A 13,796-nucleotide genomic window follows, 5' to 3' on the forward strand; every position below is an offset into this window, starting at 1 on the left:
TAAAAAATTTTTTTAACGTTTATTCATTTTTTTTCGATAGAGCATGAGTGGGGGAGGGGCAGAGAGAGAGGGAGACACAGAATCCGAAGCAGGCTCCAGGCTCTGAACTGACAGCACAGAGCCCGACGTGGGGCTCGAACTCAGGGACCGTGAGATCATGACCTGAGCTGAAGTTGGGACACTCAACGGACTGAGCCACCCAGGCGCCCCAGCATTGAACTTTTCAGAAAAGTAACCAGAACTTCAAAAGAGAGGGGTGCCCCGGTGGCTCAGTCGGTTAAGTGTCCAACTTAAGCTTGGTTATGGTCTCATGGTTCATGAGTTCGAGCCCTGTGTCCAGCTCTGTGCTGACAGCTCAGAGCCTGGAGCCTGGTTCGGATTGTGTGTATCCCTGTCTCTCTGCCCCTCCCTCCCTCACACTCTGTCTCTGTCTCTCAAAAATGAATAAGCGTTAAAAAAATTAAAAAGAAAACAGAGACCGGACCTTAGTAGAATGGGTGATTTTCTCCAATTTCTTGCATTTTCTCTAGTGGGGATTTTCTCTAATGCATATGACTTTGGTAGTAGATATAATCCCAATAAACTTTACTTTTCAAAAGGCAAAGAGAGAGATGCAGAAGGGATGAAGAGATGGGAAGAGCTTGATAGAGGTACTTAGATACACTCCCTCTGCTAAGCCACAGTTGTCCCCTGAACACTCTGGACAGTGCTTTACAATACACGACCAAGAGGTCACAAGAAGGAGGGAGAACGTGTGGAATCTGTTTTCATGCACGCACATCAGTGGTGTGTATGTCTTTGTATTTCCTCTCAATTTGAATTATATCCCACACGATTAGAAATGATTTATAGAACTGTGAATGAATGACGCCTCTCTAGCAAGGGAGCATCGTTATCTGGATTCAGGCTATTCTCGGGCTTTCCTTCCCTGCCCTGGGCCCAGAGGGAGCCTATTTGTGCAACACAAGCACAGCCGGCACCACCATTCATCCTGTGGCAGCTACTCAAATTGCAGGCACAAAGCCTAAAAGGGGGTAATTAGCTTTGCCAGACAGGCTAGCCTTGCTAACCCAAACTTTGACAGTAACAGCAAATGTCACAAAGGGGAACCCTTTAAGCTGCTGACACTTAAAGATGAGACGCTTTCCTCCAGAAGGGTTAACAGACCGGGGCACACAGATGACAAAGGAAGATCACCATTCCCCGACTTCCGCGCTGTCTTCCTGCCTGGATACCTCCGAGCTGCAAGACTATGCCTAGCTCCTGTCGGTGCCCTGTTCCAGTCCCCAGCTGTGGTCACGGTTTGGCACAATTCACCAACTGCAACCAGACAATATATGTATGTGTATGTATCTGTAACGGGGATATACTTTTTTAAGTTTATTTATTTGGGGGATGGGTGGGAGGGTTAGAGAGAGAGAGAGAGAGAGAGAGAGAGAGAGAGAAAGTGAGAGAACCCCAAGGAGGCTCCAAACCATCAGTGTTGAGCTCGATGTGGGGCTCAGACTCATGAACTGTGACATCATGACTTGAACCGAAGTTGGATGTTTAACCAACTGAGCCACTCGGGCGCCCCATAACTTGGTTATTTTTATGTTTGCTATATATTGTACAAATGAAAACTACATGGACAATAATGACCAATGGAAGGTACAACTGGATACACAGAGATTAATCTGCATGAATATACCTTAAGGTAATAGGAGACTTTGGATTAAAACCCATTTATATTCAAATAGAAAACCAAAAAAACTGTAATGATAGAAATTAGAGTATAGGAAGATGTAGACAAAGCAGAATGACAGGGGAAAGAACTATATGAAGTACTGAAATGGTGAAGCTATAAAACATTTTTAAAGAATATTAATTTCATTATCTGCAGGTAAATACAAAGTACACTATCGCTAAGGCCCATGGCCCCCATTAGTATCCTGGGAGGCAGGGATCACATTTCTCTCTTCCTCTTCCTCCCATTCTAGCACCTCACCCGCCACAGGCACTAAGCACAGATATGCTGAATGCAGGACTAACCAACCAGTCACTTCAACTAAGTTTATAAAATTTTACCCCAGAAAGGCATCTGGGAATCTGCTTCAATGAAAATAATTCTAATCGGTGAATTTAGTCATTCTATGAATGAGTGCTCCACAATTCCTTGACAAACTTTGATGTGATAGGCAGTCAAAACAGTTGCCCTGCAATCTCCCCCAAATTATTCATTTGCTTTGCAAACTCCGTAGCAACGCCAAAGGAGGCATCGGCTTAGCTCCAACTGAAACTTCTAGAAGTCCATTCTACAATTCAGAACTTGTGGAATTCTCATGAACGAAGTGCCAACTACTTAAAAATCACATCTTTGGGGCGCCTGGGTGGCTCAGTCGGTTGAGCGTCCGACTTCAGCTCAGGTCATGATCTCGCAGTCTGTGAGTTCAAGCCCCACATCAGGCTCTGTGCTGACAGCTCAGAGCCTGGAGCCTGTTTCAGGTTCTGTGTCTCCCTCTCTCTCCGCCCCTCCCTGACTCAGGCTCTCTCTCTGTGTCAGAAATAAACATTAAAAAAATTTTTTTTTTTAAATCACATCCTTGCACGCACATGTTTCGCAGTCCTTACCTACTCAGTGGATTCCCGATGACAGAGGAGGAAGGACACAACATTAGGCAAGAACACCACAATGGTGGCACAGTACCAGGCTGAATGCCATTGCCTTCACACGAGGAAGGTGCATCGTCTCCCTAGCTCATCTCTCTCTTCACAGCTCTGCTAAAGGGAACCCGTGGTAACAATGTGACTTACTCTAAAACCACAATAACTGTGAACACAATGACATCTAAGTAACCTCCTAAGGGTCCATAGATGGTCATATATATGCATCATGGTCTACCCACTTTCCAAAAATAGTCAGCTGGGCAGGGGATAAAGCACAACCTCTAATAGACCAAAATCAATGATGCTCTTTTCTCAGCCACCATTGCAGTGTGGGTCAGATGACTTGTGACATCCATCGCAAGTCTTGCCAACGAGTCAGAAAGGACCCAGAGGCCAGGGCACCTGCTGTGTTGAGACAGAACACTGGTCCCAGGGCAACATGGAGGAGGGACCCAAGTGGTTCTCAGGCAACTATGACTTGTCACAAAAGAAGGACTTTTACATGAATCACAAAATAATTCAAAAGCTGTGATTAAAAACTCACAATCCGGGGCGCCTGGGTGGCGCAGTCGGTTAAGCGTCCGACTTCAGCCAGGTCACGATCTCGCAGGGTCCGTGAGTTCGAGCCCCGCGTCGGGCTCTGGGCTGATGGCTCAGAGCCTGGAGCCTGTTTCCAATTCTGTGTCTCCCTCTCTCTCTGCCCCTCCCCCGTTCATGCTCTGTCTCTCTCTGTCCCAAAAATAAATAAACGTTGAAAAAAAAATTAAAATAAATAAATAAATAAATAAAAATAAAAATAAAAACTCACAATCCTTGGGAATGCTAACTGGTGCAGCCACTCTGGAAAACAGTATGGAGGGTCCTCAAAAAAATTAAAAATGGAACTACCCTACAACCCAGCAATTGCACTAATAGTTATTTATCCAAGGGACACAGGTATGCTGCTTCCAAGGGGCACATGCACCCCCATGTTTATAGCAGCACTATCCACAATAGCCAAAGTATGGAAAGAGCCCAAATGTCCATCGATGGATGAACGGATAAAGAAGATGTGGTATATATACATACAATGGAGTATTACTCGGCAATCAAAAAGAATGAAATCTTGCCATTTGCCACAACGTGGATGGAACTAGAGTGTATTATGCTAAGCGAAATTAGTCAAAGGAAGACAGATATCACATGACTTCACTCATATGAGGAATTTAAGATACAAAACAGACGAACATAAGGGAAGGGAAGCGAAAAGAATATAAAAACAGGGAGGGGGACAAAACACGAGAGACTCTTAAATACAGAGAACAAACTGACAGTTGCTGGAGAGGCTGTGGGAGGGGGAGTGGGGTAAATGGGTAAGGGGCATTAAGGAATCTACTCCTGAAATCACTGTTGCACTACATGCTAACTTGGATGTAAATTTAAAAATAAATAAATTTTTTTTTAAAACTCCCAATCTTTTCTGTAGGGTATTTAAGTTATATGCAAGCAAAAAAATACCTTCATGGTAGCTTTAAGGAAGTAAACAAGATCTTTCAAGCGAAGTGATATTTGTAGTGAGAAAATCATCTTTCTAAAATATGAAAATAATGTACAGATTGTGGCATCTCTTCAAATCATAATGGTGACCTCTTAGCTTCCAGAACTCACAACATCTAGTGTACTTGCCTCCTTCCGCGGACAACTCAGTCCCACACCTGACATGCTTACTAGTTGGATTTTGAGTATGTGTTGATAGTGATATTTGATTTTTGTTAGCCACACAGAAGATACTGGTTTTAATACTGTCAGTAAGGAGTTAAATGCAGGAACTAAAAGCAAGATTGTCTCAGATAAGCAATGAACAGAAACTGAGAAACTCCAGAACTGATTCTTTTTTTTTTCTTTTTCCCTCTCAAATATTTCCTTCCCGGAATCAAAATTAGATTTTAGTTCTGTCTGAAACAGGGCACCTGTTACCACGGTGCTTAAATAAGTTTTACAATTCTGTGAAACTGGATCCAAAGAAAAAACTCTTCCTTTATTCTAAGGGAGTTTTCTTTAACATCAAAAAAGAGCTGGAAGGAATCTCAAAAATGAGCTAGTTTAGTCCTACAGAAGCCCCAAAGGCTACGGGACTTGCAAGGTCACCAGCATGGCAATGATAGATCAGGCCCTCTAGCTTCCATCTAGAATCTGTTCATTTATAGAATATGGTTCACTCGGTACTGCATTTTGAAACAAAGAAATTTATGACGGCAAATGTTGAAGTATAAAAATTACTATTAAAAACAGTATCCTGGGGCATCCCAATTGTCTTTGCATTACTGAAACGGCCCTGAAATATAAATAAAACTCCAGCAAATACAACAGCTGTACTAGCACATTTACTCAACAGGATCCCTTAAACTAAAGCCAAGCTACCTTGCCATCACACCAAAAAATGCTCCTAAGTCTAGTTAGACCTGTGGGCTTAGTTTTGTCACGGAGCAAGAGCTCCACGTTCATGTCTTTGGGACAGACATGAAGTTCGTTTCATACCTGGCCTAAAAAACCAGAGACTACAGATTCAAATATGCTACACCACCCGATTGCACCGAATGACCTATAGGAAGAATGATCTAGGAACAGAACCAAATATAATACATTTGGACCCATGATACATAAACGACTTTCTGGCAGTGGCAGCTGGGAAATACTGGAATTGGATCCTAAGAAGGTCACTAAATCCTGGAGGTAGTGTTTGCGAGCCTGGTTGTACTTTGATTTCCTCCTTGTTCTTGGGGGAGGCAAACTATTAGGACTCTCCACTAGAATGGAACATGGCTATGAACTTCCAAACGTACTTGAGTGAATCCCTAACCTCTAGCACAGTCCCCTGCCTCAATCCAGACACCAGAACCACATCAGACAGTTGACGGTCGATGCTGAGAAACTCACCATATGGATAACAAATATTCCACTGCAGATTTTTTTGTTAAATGTTTAGCATGTGAAATACCATAAAACCTTATCCTACTGGAATCTCCATTACTACAGTTAACGTGGAGAATGGGAAGAATCACTGACCGCTCTGTGGGGCTCTGTGGGGCTGGCCATCGTTCGCCGTTCCTGGCGTCTTGTCTCCTGCATCCCTCTCACTGGACTCCTCACTTACGGTAGAGTCAGCATCTGATGGAGAAACTCTACAGACACAAAACAAACACAAGCATTAGGAAAAAGAAAGAAAGGGAGGGGAGGGGAGGGGAAGGTCACATTAACTTAGGTGTGGAAGGCAGCCTTCGAGGCAAAACAGACAGAAATGAGACCGTCCAAAAAATCATCTACAAGGAACACACACTCACAGCACATAGTCCCCTCATGAAGACAGTATAACAGGGCTTATATGGTTCAGCAGGCTGTGTTTCAGCAAATACCAGGAAACTAAGTGCCACACTGGAGGATGGTCCCTCGGCTACCAGGGCCCTGGCCTGGCAGTCTGGGTCCAGCAGAGACTGTATCATAAGATCTGGGGTTAAGGCCCGGTTCCAGGTCAACTGAGACTACAGAATTCCTAGGAACCCAGGGTGGTCCTGAAGACACCCCAAAGAACCCCACAGTTTCGGCAGAAGCCAACACTTGTAACACAAAAGCAACAATCACTCTTGAGATTTGATTCTACATATAAAGAGCAAGGATGTCAGAGAACCCAGGCTGCACCAGGCTAATGAAAATCCTTAACCAGTTAGTAGCCCTTCTCTGTGTGTCCCTAAGGGATGCTAAAATACTACCTTAACCACAGACCACTGAAATGTTGTGACTAATGTTTAGAATGGGACTACCAGGGGAGGGGGGAAAAAAACTTGGCAAAATTACACTAACGTTTTTGATGATCTTTAATGATTTGATTTATTCTTAGCCTGCAAGATAATTAAGCAAGTAACATCTCTCTACATAATTCGCTTTCTTTTGTAAAGATCACGTTGTAACATCCATTAAATTCTTAAAACTAGGCCAGAACCCCCGGGGTAGGTTTTCTGATAAGTCAGAAATTGTGACATCGTTTCAAGTGTTGGTATGATCACACGTTTTTCTCCCCCTCTTAGCAGGAGATCAAGATTTGGAGTTCAAAGCTTCAAGGAGGGTTGATAATTTGAAGCTTCCATACCGTGGCGTGACCAGGCTGAGTTCTACAGTCAACTGCATAAAACCTGATCCTGATCTTTGACCAAGCTCCAGCCCTTCTCATAGGATCAGAGGGTGAAAAGGGGGACTTCCAGGCGGCGTGTTAACAGGCAGTCCTCCGTGCGCTTTGCTTTGATAGGAAGAATGGAAATACACTGGGAATGGGGAGCTGGGCAGGGGGGAGGTGGTGCAGAGCCCATGGAAACACGCTAACGAGAGAGACAACAGAGACGGCTGGCGAAAAGACAGGCGAAGAAAGGAGGATGCGATGAAAGTCACCTGCAGACAAAGCTACCAAGTCATAGCCAGCCTCTGGCATAATGTCAAGGGCAAAACCAATATGGACTGAGTGTGTATTATGTGTCAGGCATGTTTTATCTATGACTTCTGATATCGTGTCCTGAGGGCCTAGAATGACCCACCCCAGAATACACACACTTGAGCTAGTCAATACCTCACCAAGTCTCAGGGGGACCACCAAACCACAAGAGGCAGCGATTTATAACACTAAATACTTGAGAAAAGCGCCTGGCCTCCTACGGCAGTCCACCGGAGTGGATCAAGAGCCCTTGGGTTCGTTAACTTTGGGCAAGCTGGCGCCAGTCTCCTGGGGTTCCAGACCCAGGGAATACTCACCATCAGCTCTTTTGACACTGGAAACTGACAAACTGAAAACGGAAACATGCTCTGAGATAGAGAACAATACAGAAAGCCCAATAAGAACCTTCCTCGGTGACGGACGTTCTTGGAAGGGATCTTTGCCTTGGGGCTGGGCACATCTCCGTTTTCAGAGGGTGTGGTGTGATCCTTGACAGGTCCTGGCAGTGGTGCTGGCTCATGAATAATCAGTATGTCGTCTTTATTGTGCTGACCCAGATGCTGCTTCGCAAAATCAAAGCCCTTCACGCTAGGGATCTGCAACTAAAACACACAGACACACCCAAGCGAGAGAGTCAATCTGAAGTCCGGGGACTGTAAAAGGGGATTGTGAGGGCCGGCAAGATGGTGAGTGCCAACTTCCGACCCGAGATCGTGCTTGCCACCCCACCAATCTAACTGAACAAGCATCTCTAAAACATCAACAGTGTGCACAGGGCTGTTTATACCTAGAGTTGGCAGAAAGGCAGATACTTGCAAAAGATGAGAGAAGATTATGGGACCAAATATCTAGACCATGATACAAAAGACACTGCAAGACAATACCTGGCCACCATCACAGTAGCATGATCATGTGCCATGCAGTGGATTAGATGGAGACAGTGGCACGATATATTGGGCGAGATATATATATATCTATACATAGTGGGCAAGATATTCTTTATCGAGAAACGGAGACTGAGGCCGGGATTCGCAGGACAGGAAGAACTTGGAAATAAATGCAAAAGGGCAGCTACACAGAGAATGTCCTAAGACTGTGTCAGGGGCCAGAGAACACCTGAAAGCTGGGAAGAGAGCACATCAGCTGCCCTAGAAGGGTCAGAATGTGGGGAGAGAGAGAAGGCTGCCCAACACCAAGTGCCAGTTTCTAGAGCAGAAAACCACTAAGCGTTTCTAAAGAGGCAGATTTCCAAAATCCAAGCAGACAGGACACAAAGAGACCAATTGGGAAGTAATGAACAATTCTAAAGACGAGGCAGAAGGATCTGGAAGCCAAATATAGACGCAAGAGGCAAAGGAGGGAGAGCAGCCAGTGATAACTTGAATGACTTATAGGCAGGCATCCTGAACAGTGGAAGGCACATTCGTCACGAAAGAATGCTAACCTGAGGAGATAAAAAGACAAGTTTCACTTCAGACACGCTTCAGATTGAGATAGCAGGAAACGCTCCAAAGGAGGAGAGCTTGGTGTCACTGGACATGGAGGATGACAGCTTGGGGGAGATTTCAGGCTGGAGATAGGACTTAGAGAGCATCTGTACAGAAGATGACGTGAAGGGGTCCTGAGATACTTTTAAAGATGGAAACAGAGTCTGTGGACAAAATGTTGGGTAACATCTAATAGTTTGGGGCTCAGAGGAAGAGGCGAGGGAAATAAATAGGTGACTTTCAAAGAAATAAAAGAATTTGTGAAGTCTAATATAATAGAAGGCAAGGGGATAGAGAAGTTCTAGAAAGGAGTGGCCAAAAGAAGTAATGCGGGCACAAAGAGAAAGGAGAAAGAGGTCTTTGAAAAAGCCCAGCTCTCACATCGGTGGATGCGGAAGTCCTACCTTAGGTACGTGGTGGCAACACCAAACCCACAGCCAACGCCCCGTGGACCTGCCATGACGGAGTCCACGCCTCAGCTCCCAGGGCTGCGCTAACACAGGAAAAGCGCTCAAAAGTATATAGAAATGTGAGCAATAAAGGTGAGGCACCCTTTGCGGTGACACTAAAAGTGTCGGGGGGAGGCATTATGTGTCATTAATTGGAACTTGAAGAGTATAGGAAACTAAACTGCGTTTCAATAATTGCCCCACGGGTCTCCTTGGCAGGAAAGCCACATGCACACCAAAGCCCTTGGCGAGGCTGTATTCCACACTTTATAGAGAGTCCACCGGTCAAAGACAAAGGCCAAAACAACCGAAGGAGTTATTTTAGACAATGGGCTATGTGTAGAAGCAAAAGGTTTTGTCATATTTGTGCTAACTTCATGCCAAACGAGTGACAACACCAAAGGCTTAGATCTGTGATCTCGAAGGTCTTTTTAGCACTAAAAGTCTACAATCTGAATAGAAAGGAAGTAGTCGGTAATAATGACTTATTCCAGCAGAGGGGGACAAAACTTACTATAAATGTAGTTTACAAAGCTGTTGCTTGGAAACAAGAGGTAAAGATCCGGTGAGGCTCTGTTTTCTAAATTAATGATCCCGTGTGACCAGAGCAGACTACTCCACCACAGACAGGGGCCGTTCGTGAGTGTGCCTGTGGTCTGGGCATCACGCTGGTTCCCCTTTCCTACCTCCTGTCGTAAGAGTCCTTCCCTTGCTTTTTACCCCTGCCGCGCCTCCTGTTAGTTCCATAAACAAACTGCCTCTAAATGGAAGAATCACGGATATAATTAATAGTCACTGAGTCAACCCCATCAACACCATTTAGTAAATCTTGGTAAAATCTTCTTTAGTGCACTTCCCAGTAAGAAAGTAAATGCCTCTAATGACCAGGAAACAATCACTTTTGCAAGGCAGACGGTCAGCTTTAGAAAAACTGAAGGAGGAGCCACAGGCTGCCTCCTCCAAGTAAAGGTCTCCAAAGTGAATAAAGGAAAAAATACAAACAGCACTGCCTCTGTGGTCCAGTCTGTGTACCCCAAGTCTAGGGATTAATACTGGTCACCTACCCTGACAAACTCTGAGTTCCTGCAAGAAACAAACACATGTATATGTCGAAATGCTTCATAAATGTCTAAGTACCATCCAGGTGCAATTGACAACATCGCTGTTGCTATTGGCTGATGAAATGTCAAGCAGTTAACAGAAATTGCTAAGTGTTCTCAGGCGTCAGATAAAAGCTATAAAGTTAGATACAAAATTTTCTAATTCAGCACCAAGATATGACAGGGTAGACCCTCCATAAATATTTGATAACTAAATGAATTTTAAAAAGTCATTTGGAGCTCCAAACTTACTGGATCTCGTGGGGAACCAAGGAAAGGCCCTGCCGGCTCACTGTTGATTCCCACCAACATCTTCGAATCTATCCATTAGATCTTGCACTACTTACAGGCAGGGTGAGTCACCACCTTCAACAATAGAAATTTGGCAACTAACCTGTGCTTCTGCACAAAACAAAAGCTACCTTAGGACACACAAAAGGAAGAAATTAGAGGAAAACTTGCCCACTTATGCAATTAGCTCCTTTTGTTTTATCCCTACTTTCCAGAATGCTTTTTTCTAGTTTTTCCATTTCTTAAAAACAAACAAACAAACAAAAAAATCTAGAGTTAAGTCTGGCTGTATTGTGTCTCCAGCTTCCCCATGCAGAATAAGCTTCAATCAGTATTTTATAAAAGAAGAGCCACAATTAATTAGGGCCTTCAATATTTCTCTAAGGACCCATTATTTCTGAGGAAAGATGGCTCTCTTTTGTTCCATCCCTCTTTAATATGTCACAGAGGGGGCAGTCCCCATTGTCCGTGCCCCACTGGAATACGTCGCCGACGAGTCAGAGAGGGCTGGTAAAGCAGGTCAGCCAAAGAATAGGAGAGATGCCTGATGAATTTTAAAATGCATGAGCCATAAATATAATACGACCTGGGTGGAACAAGACGGAGTGAATCCCCAGCTCTCCAGTTAGCCTGAACCCCTGGGAAGGAGCAGTTAAGATGACAATAGAAACCACAGAGCAAACCCCAAACGTGCCTGAATAAAAATTTGCAGTCTCGCAGACCGCAGCACTGTCTATGCATTTCTTATTTGGTGGGTGTGATCTGTGAAAAGTCACCACGGTCGCCATGCTGATTCCATTCAGAAGGCGAGGACAAGGACACGTTACTACCGTCTGTCCCTGCTGCAGCCCTGGGACCTCTGGTTACCCTGCGGTCTTGGAGGTAGCAGCCAAGTGACAGCAGGGGAACGGAACTCCCCACAAACTAGGTGCTACGGGGTCCTTGCAGAGAATCAAAGAGCAACTGCAGGGGATGAGAGGAATTTGGCTGAGATGGAAGAAATGCCCATGAAGCTTCTCTCTTCCATCAGCTGTCCACACAGCCTTCCACAGTGGTCGTTCCCGGCATGAATATGTTCAAGCTGCTCTCCCTGCTGAAAATCCATCACTGGCTCCTCACTACCTACAGCACCACTGCCAACCCCTGATCTGTCCTACAACCCCTCCCAGCCTGGCTCTTGCCTACCGTCCCCTCAGTTTTTCCTGTACCCTTCCATAAACCTTTTCTCCATCGTTCCTGACAGATGGACCATTCCCTCCACCTGAGCCCACTTCATCTGGTTCATCTCTTCAACCTCTGAGCTTCAGCCCCAGCATCACCCCTTCCCAGAGGGCAGAGGCAGCCCACTGCCCAATGGGGTAGCTGCCCCTCCTCCCTGCTTCCGTGGCAGCCTGGACAGACTTAGGCTGCAGTGTGTCAGTGTCTGGGTCACTTGTCCTCTCTCACTAAAGGCCTCGAAGGCAGGGATTGCATGTCATCTGGGCTTGTGACCCAGCCTGGCCCTGCTTGGCTCAGAGCAAAGGCTGGGTGTTGGGTGAACGGATAAGCAGTGACTGAAGCAGCTCCCTCTGGCTGCCCACAGTGCCCACAGGTCAGGAACCATGGTCCCACGCCAACAACAGAGTATGAACTACCCCATCAGAAGGAACAAGCTTCCGTGGGATCAGCAGCATCTAGCCAACGCCATCCATGTCTTTAAATAGAGCCTCAAACAGGGCGAGGTGGGTCCAAGCTGCAGTTTTTCTGATACCAGTAAAAAGTGATGGCTTTGGGCTACAGATTAAAGAGACTACAGATAAAAGAAAGATATGCGTTAGGTTTGTTTTTTTTAATTAGTGGAAATAAAAAAGGACCCTGTCTCCAAATGTGACAGAATGGTCTCTCCCTCTTATCATATATCAAAACGAATCCACTCCCAATCTGAAGAGGTTTCCTGCTCATTACAAGGGGTAGTGGGTGTGGACTCTTGGTCAGCACATTTATTGTTTCCAGATGTTTGTAGCTCTGAGATTTGCTTGGGGGATCTAGGGGAGTAGCAGTGCAGCAACATGGTGGGGGGGGCAGGGTGAGCACAAGAAGGAGAAAGAACTCTTGAAGTCACAGGGGAAGCTGGCATCTTTTCAAACTGCCCCAAGGGATGGGCTAGAGGCCCCTCACTACTGCCACATAAATCTTAGAAGAAACAGTTGTAAAGTAGAGATATTTGTTTCTAAACTAAACACAGATCATCCTTTTCCTATCATAAACACGAGACAAGACCTATAGAGCGGGTTCCTATGCCAGCAAAACAAAGACCACGCTTCTGAAATGTCATGGGGCTTTGGCCCCCCTTCCAGTGTCAGAAGACACTTACTCCCTCAGGGGCCCCCTCCACACAGGAGACCTTCCTACAAACATGCCGTAAAGGGCAACTCCAAGGGCTGGAGGTTCTATTTGAAACTCTGTCCATTTGATTTATAGCAACATCTGGGGCACGAAAATATTTCGGAAGTAAAAGTAGGAGAAGGAGAAAACTTGGGGAATATCCTGTTTTGAACTCAAGGGATGTTGTCCTCTGACAGTTGAATGAAGGAACAGATGACAGATGGGCTTCCATGGGGAGTGTTTATGTTGGGCAACATGGAACATGAAAGACCTGACGACATAACCATCTATACTGGGTAAATCTGTCTGTAACATTACTCTTTTCACCGGAACAAAAACATTTCCAAACCTACTGTTGATCTTAGCACAATGAAATTCACGCAATGAATGATTCAGCACATCAAGCATTTTTTCCAGGTTTTTTCCACGCCACTACCTTGCCTAACAACAAAACAACCTTAGAACACTATGTAAATAATAAATGAAGACAGGTAATAAATAGAACCTTAGTGTATAAAACGCTTCCAATACATTTGTGCGCCTGGGTGGCTCAGTCGGTTAAGCGTCCGACTTCGGCTCGGGTCATGATCTCGCGGTCCGTGGGTTTGAGCCCCGCGTCGGCCTCTGTGCTGACAGCTCAGAGCCTGGAGCCTGTTTCAGATTCTGTGTCTCCCTCTTTCTCTGACCCTACCCTGTTCATGCTCTCTGTCTCAAAAATAAATAAATGTTAAAAAAAAAAAATTTAAAACGCTTCCAATACATTTGATAATCTTAAGCTTCTAACTTAGTCACGGCTTTGCATTTTAGTTAATTCATAAGAAAAAAATACTTATTTTTTTTCCTTTCAGCAGGTATAGGTTTGTAATAGGCAGCGTTTCTTACAGCCAAACAGAATAAATTTCAGAGGCTTAACAGGCAGCCCTTTATTTCTTCTTGTTCTGCCTCTTGCTTGCTTTTTTTAATCAAACTTCTAGAGTCAAATGAGCCCTCTAAATGTGTG

The 13,796-nt window shown here is 44.9% G+C and overlaps 1 protein-coding gene across 1 annotated transcript in view; it reads right to left on the minus strand.

The window, feature by feature from the left end:
- KIAA1549 (KIAA1549 ortholog) overlaps positions 1-13,796 on the minus strand; it is a 163,013-nt gene that overhangs the window by 49,318 nt on the left and 99,899 nt on the right. Inside the window, exons 12-13 of the mRNA XM_043589639.1 lie at positions 7,511-7,707; positions 5,692-5,807 (exon numbers count right to left, since the gene is read on the minus strand). Coding sequence (XP_043445574.1) covers positions 5,692-5,807; positions 7,511-7,707 — 313 coding nt within the window. The remainder of the gene's footprint in view (positions 1-5,691; positions 5,808-7,510; positions 7,708-13,796) is intronic.

Source organism: Prionailurus bengalensis, chromosome A2, assembly GCF_016509475.1.
Source record: "Prionailurus bengalensis isolate Pbe53 chromosome A2, Fcat_Pben_1.1_paternal_pri, whole genome shotgun sequence".
In the NCBI taxonomy this organism is placed as follows: Eukaryota; Metazoa; Chordata; class Mammalia; order Carnivora; family Felidae; genus Prionailurus; species Prionailurus bengalensis.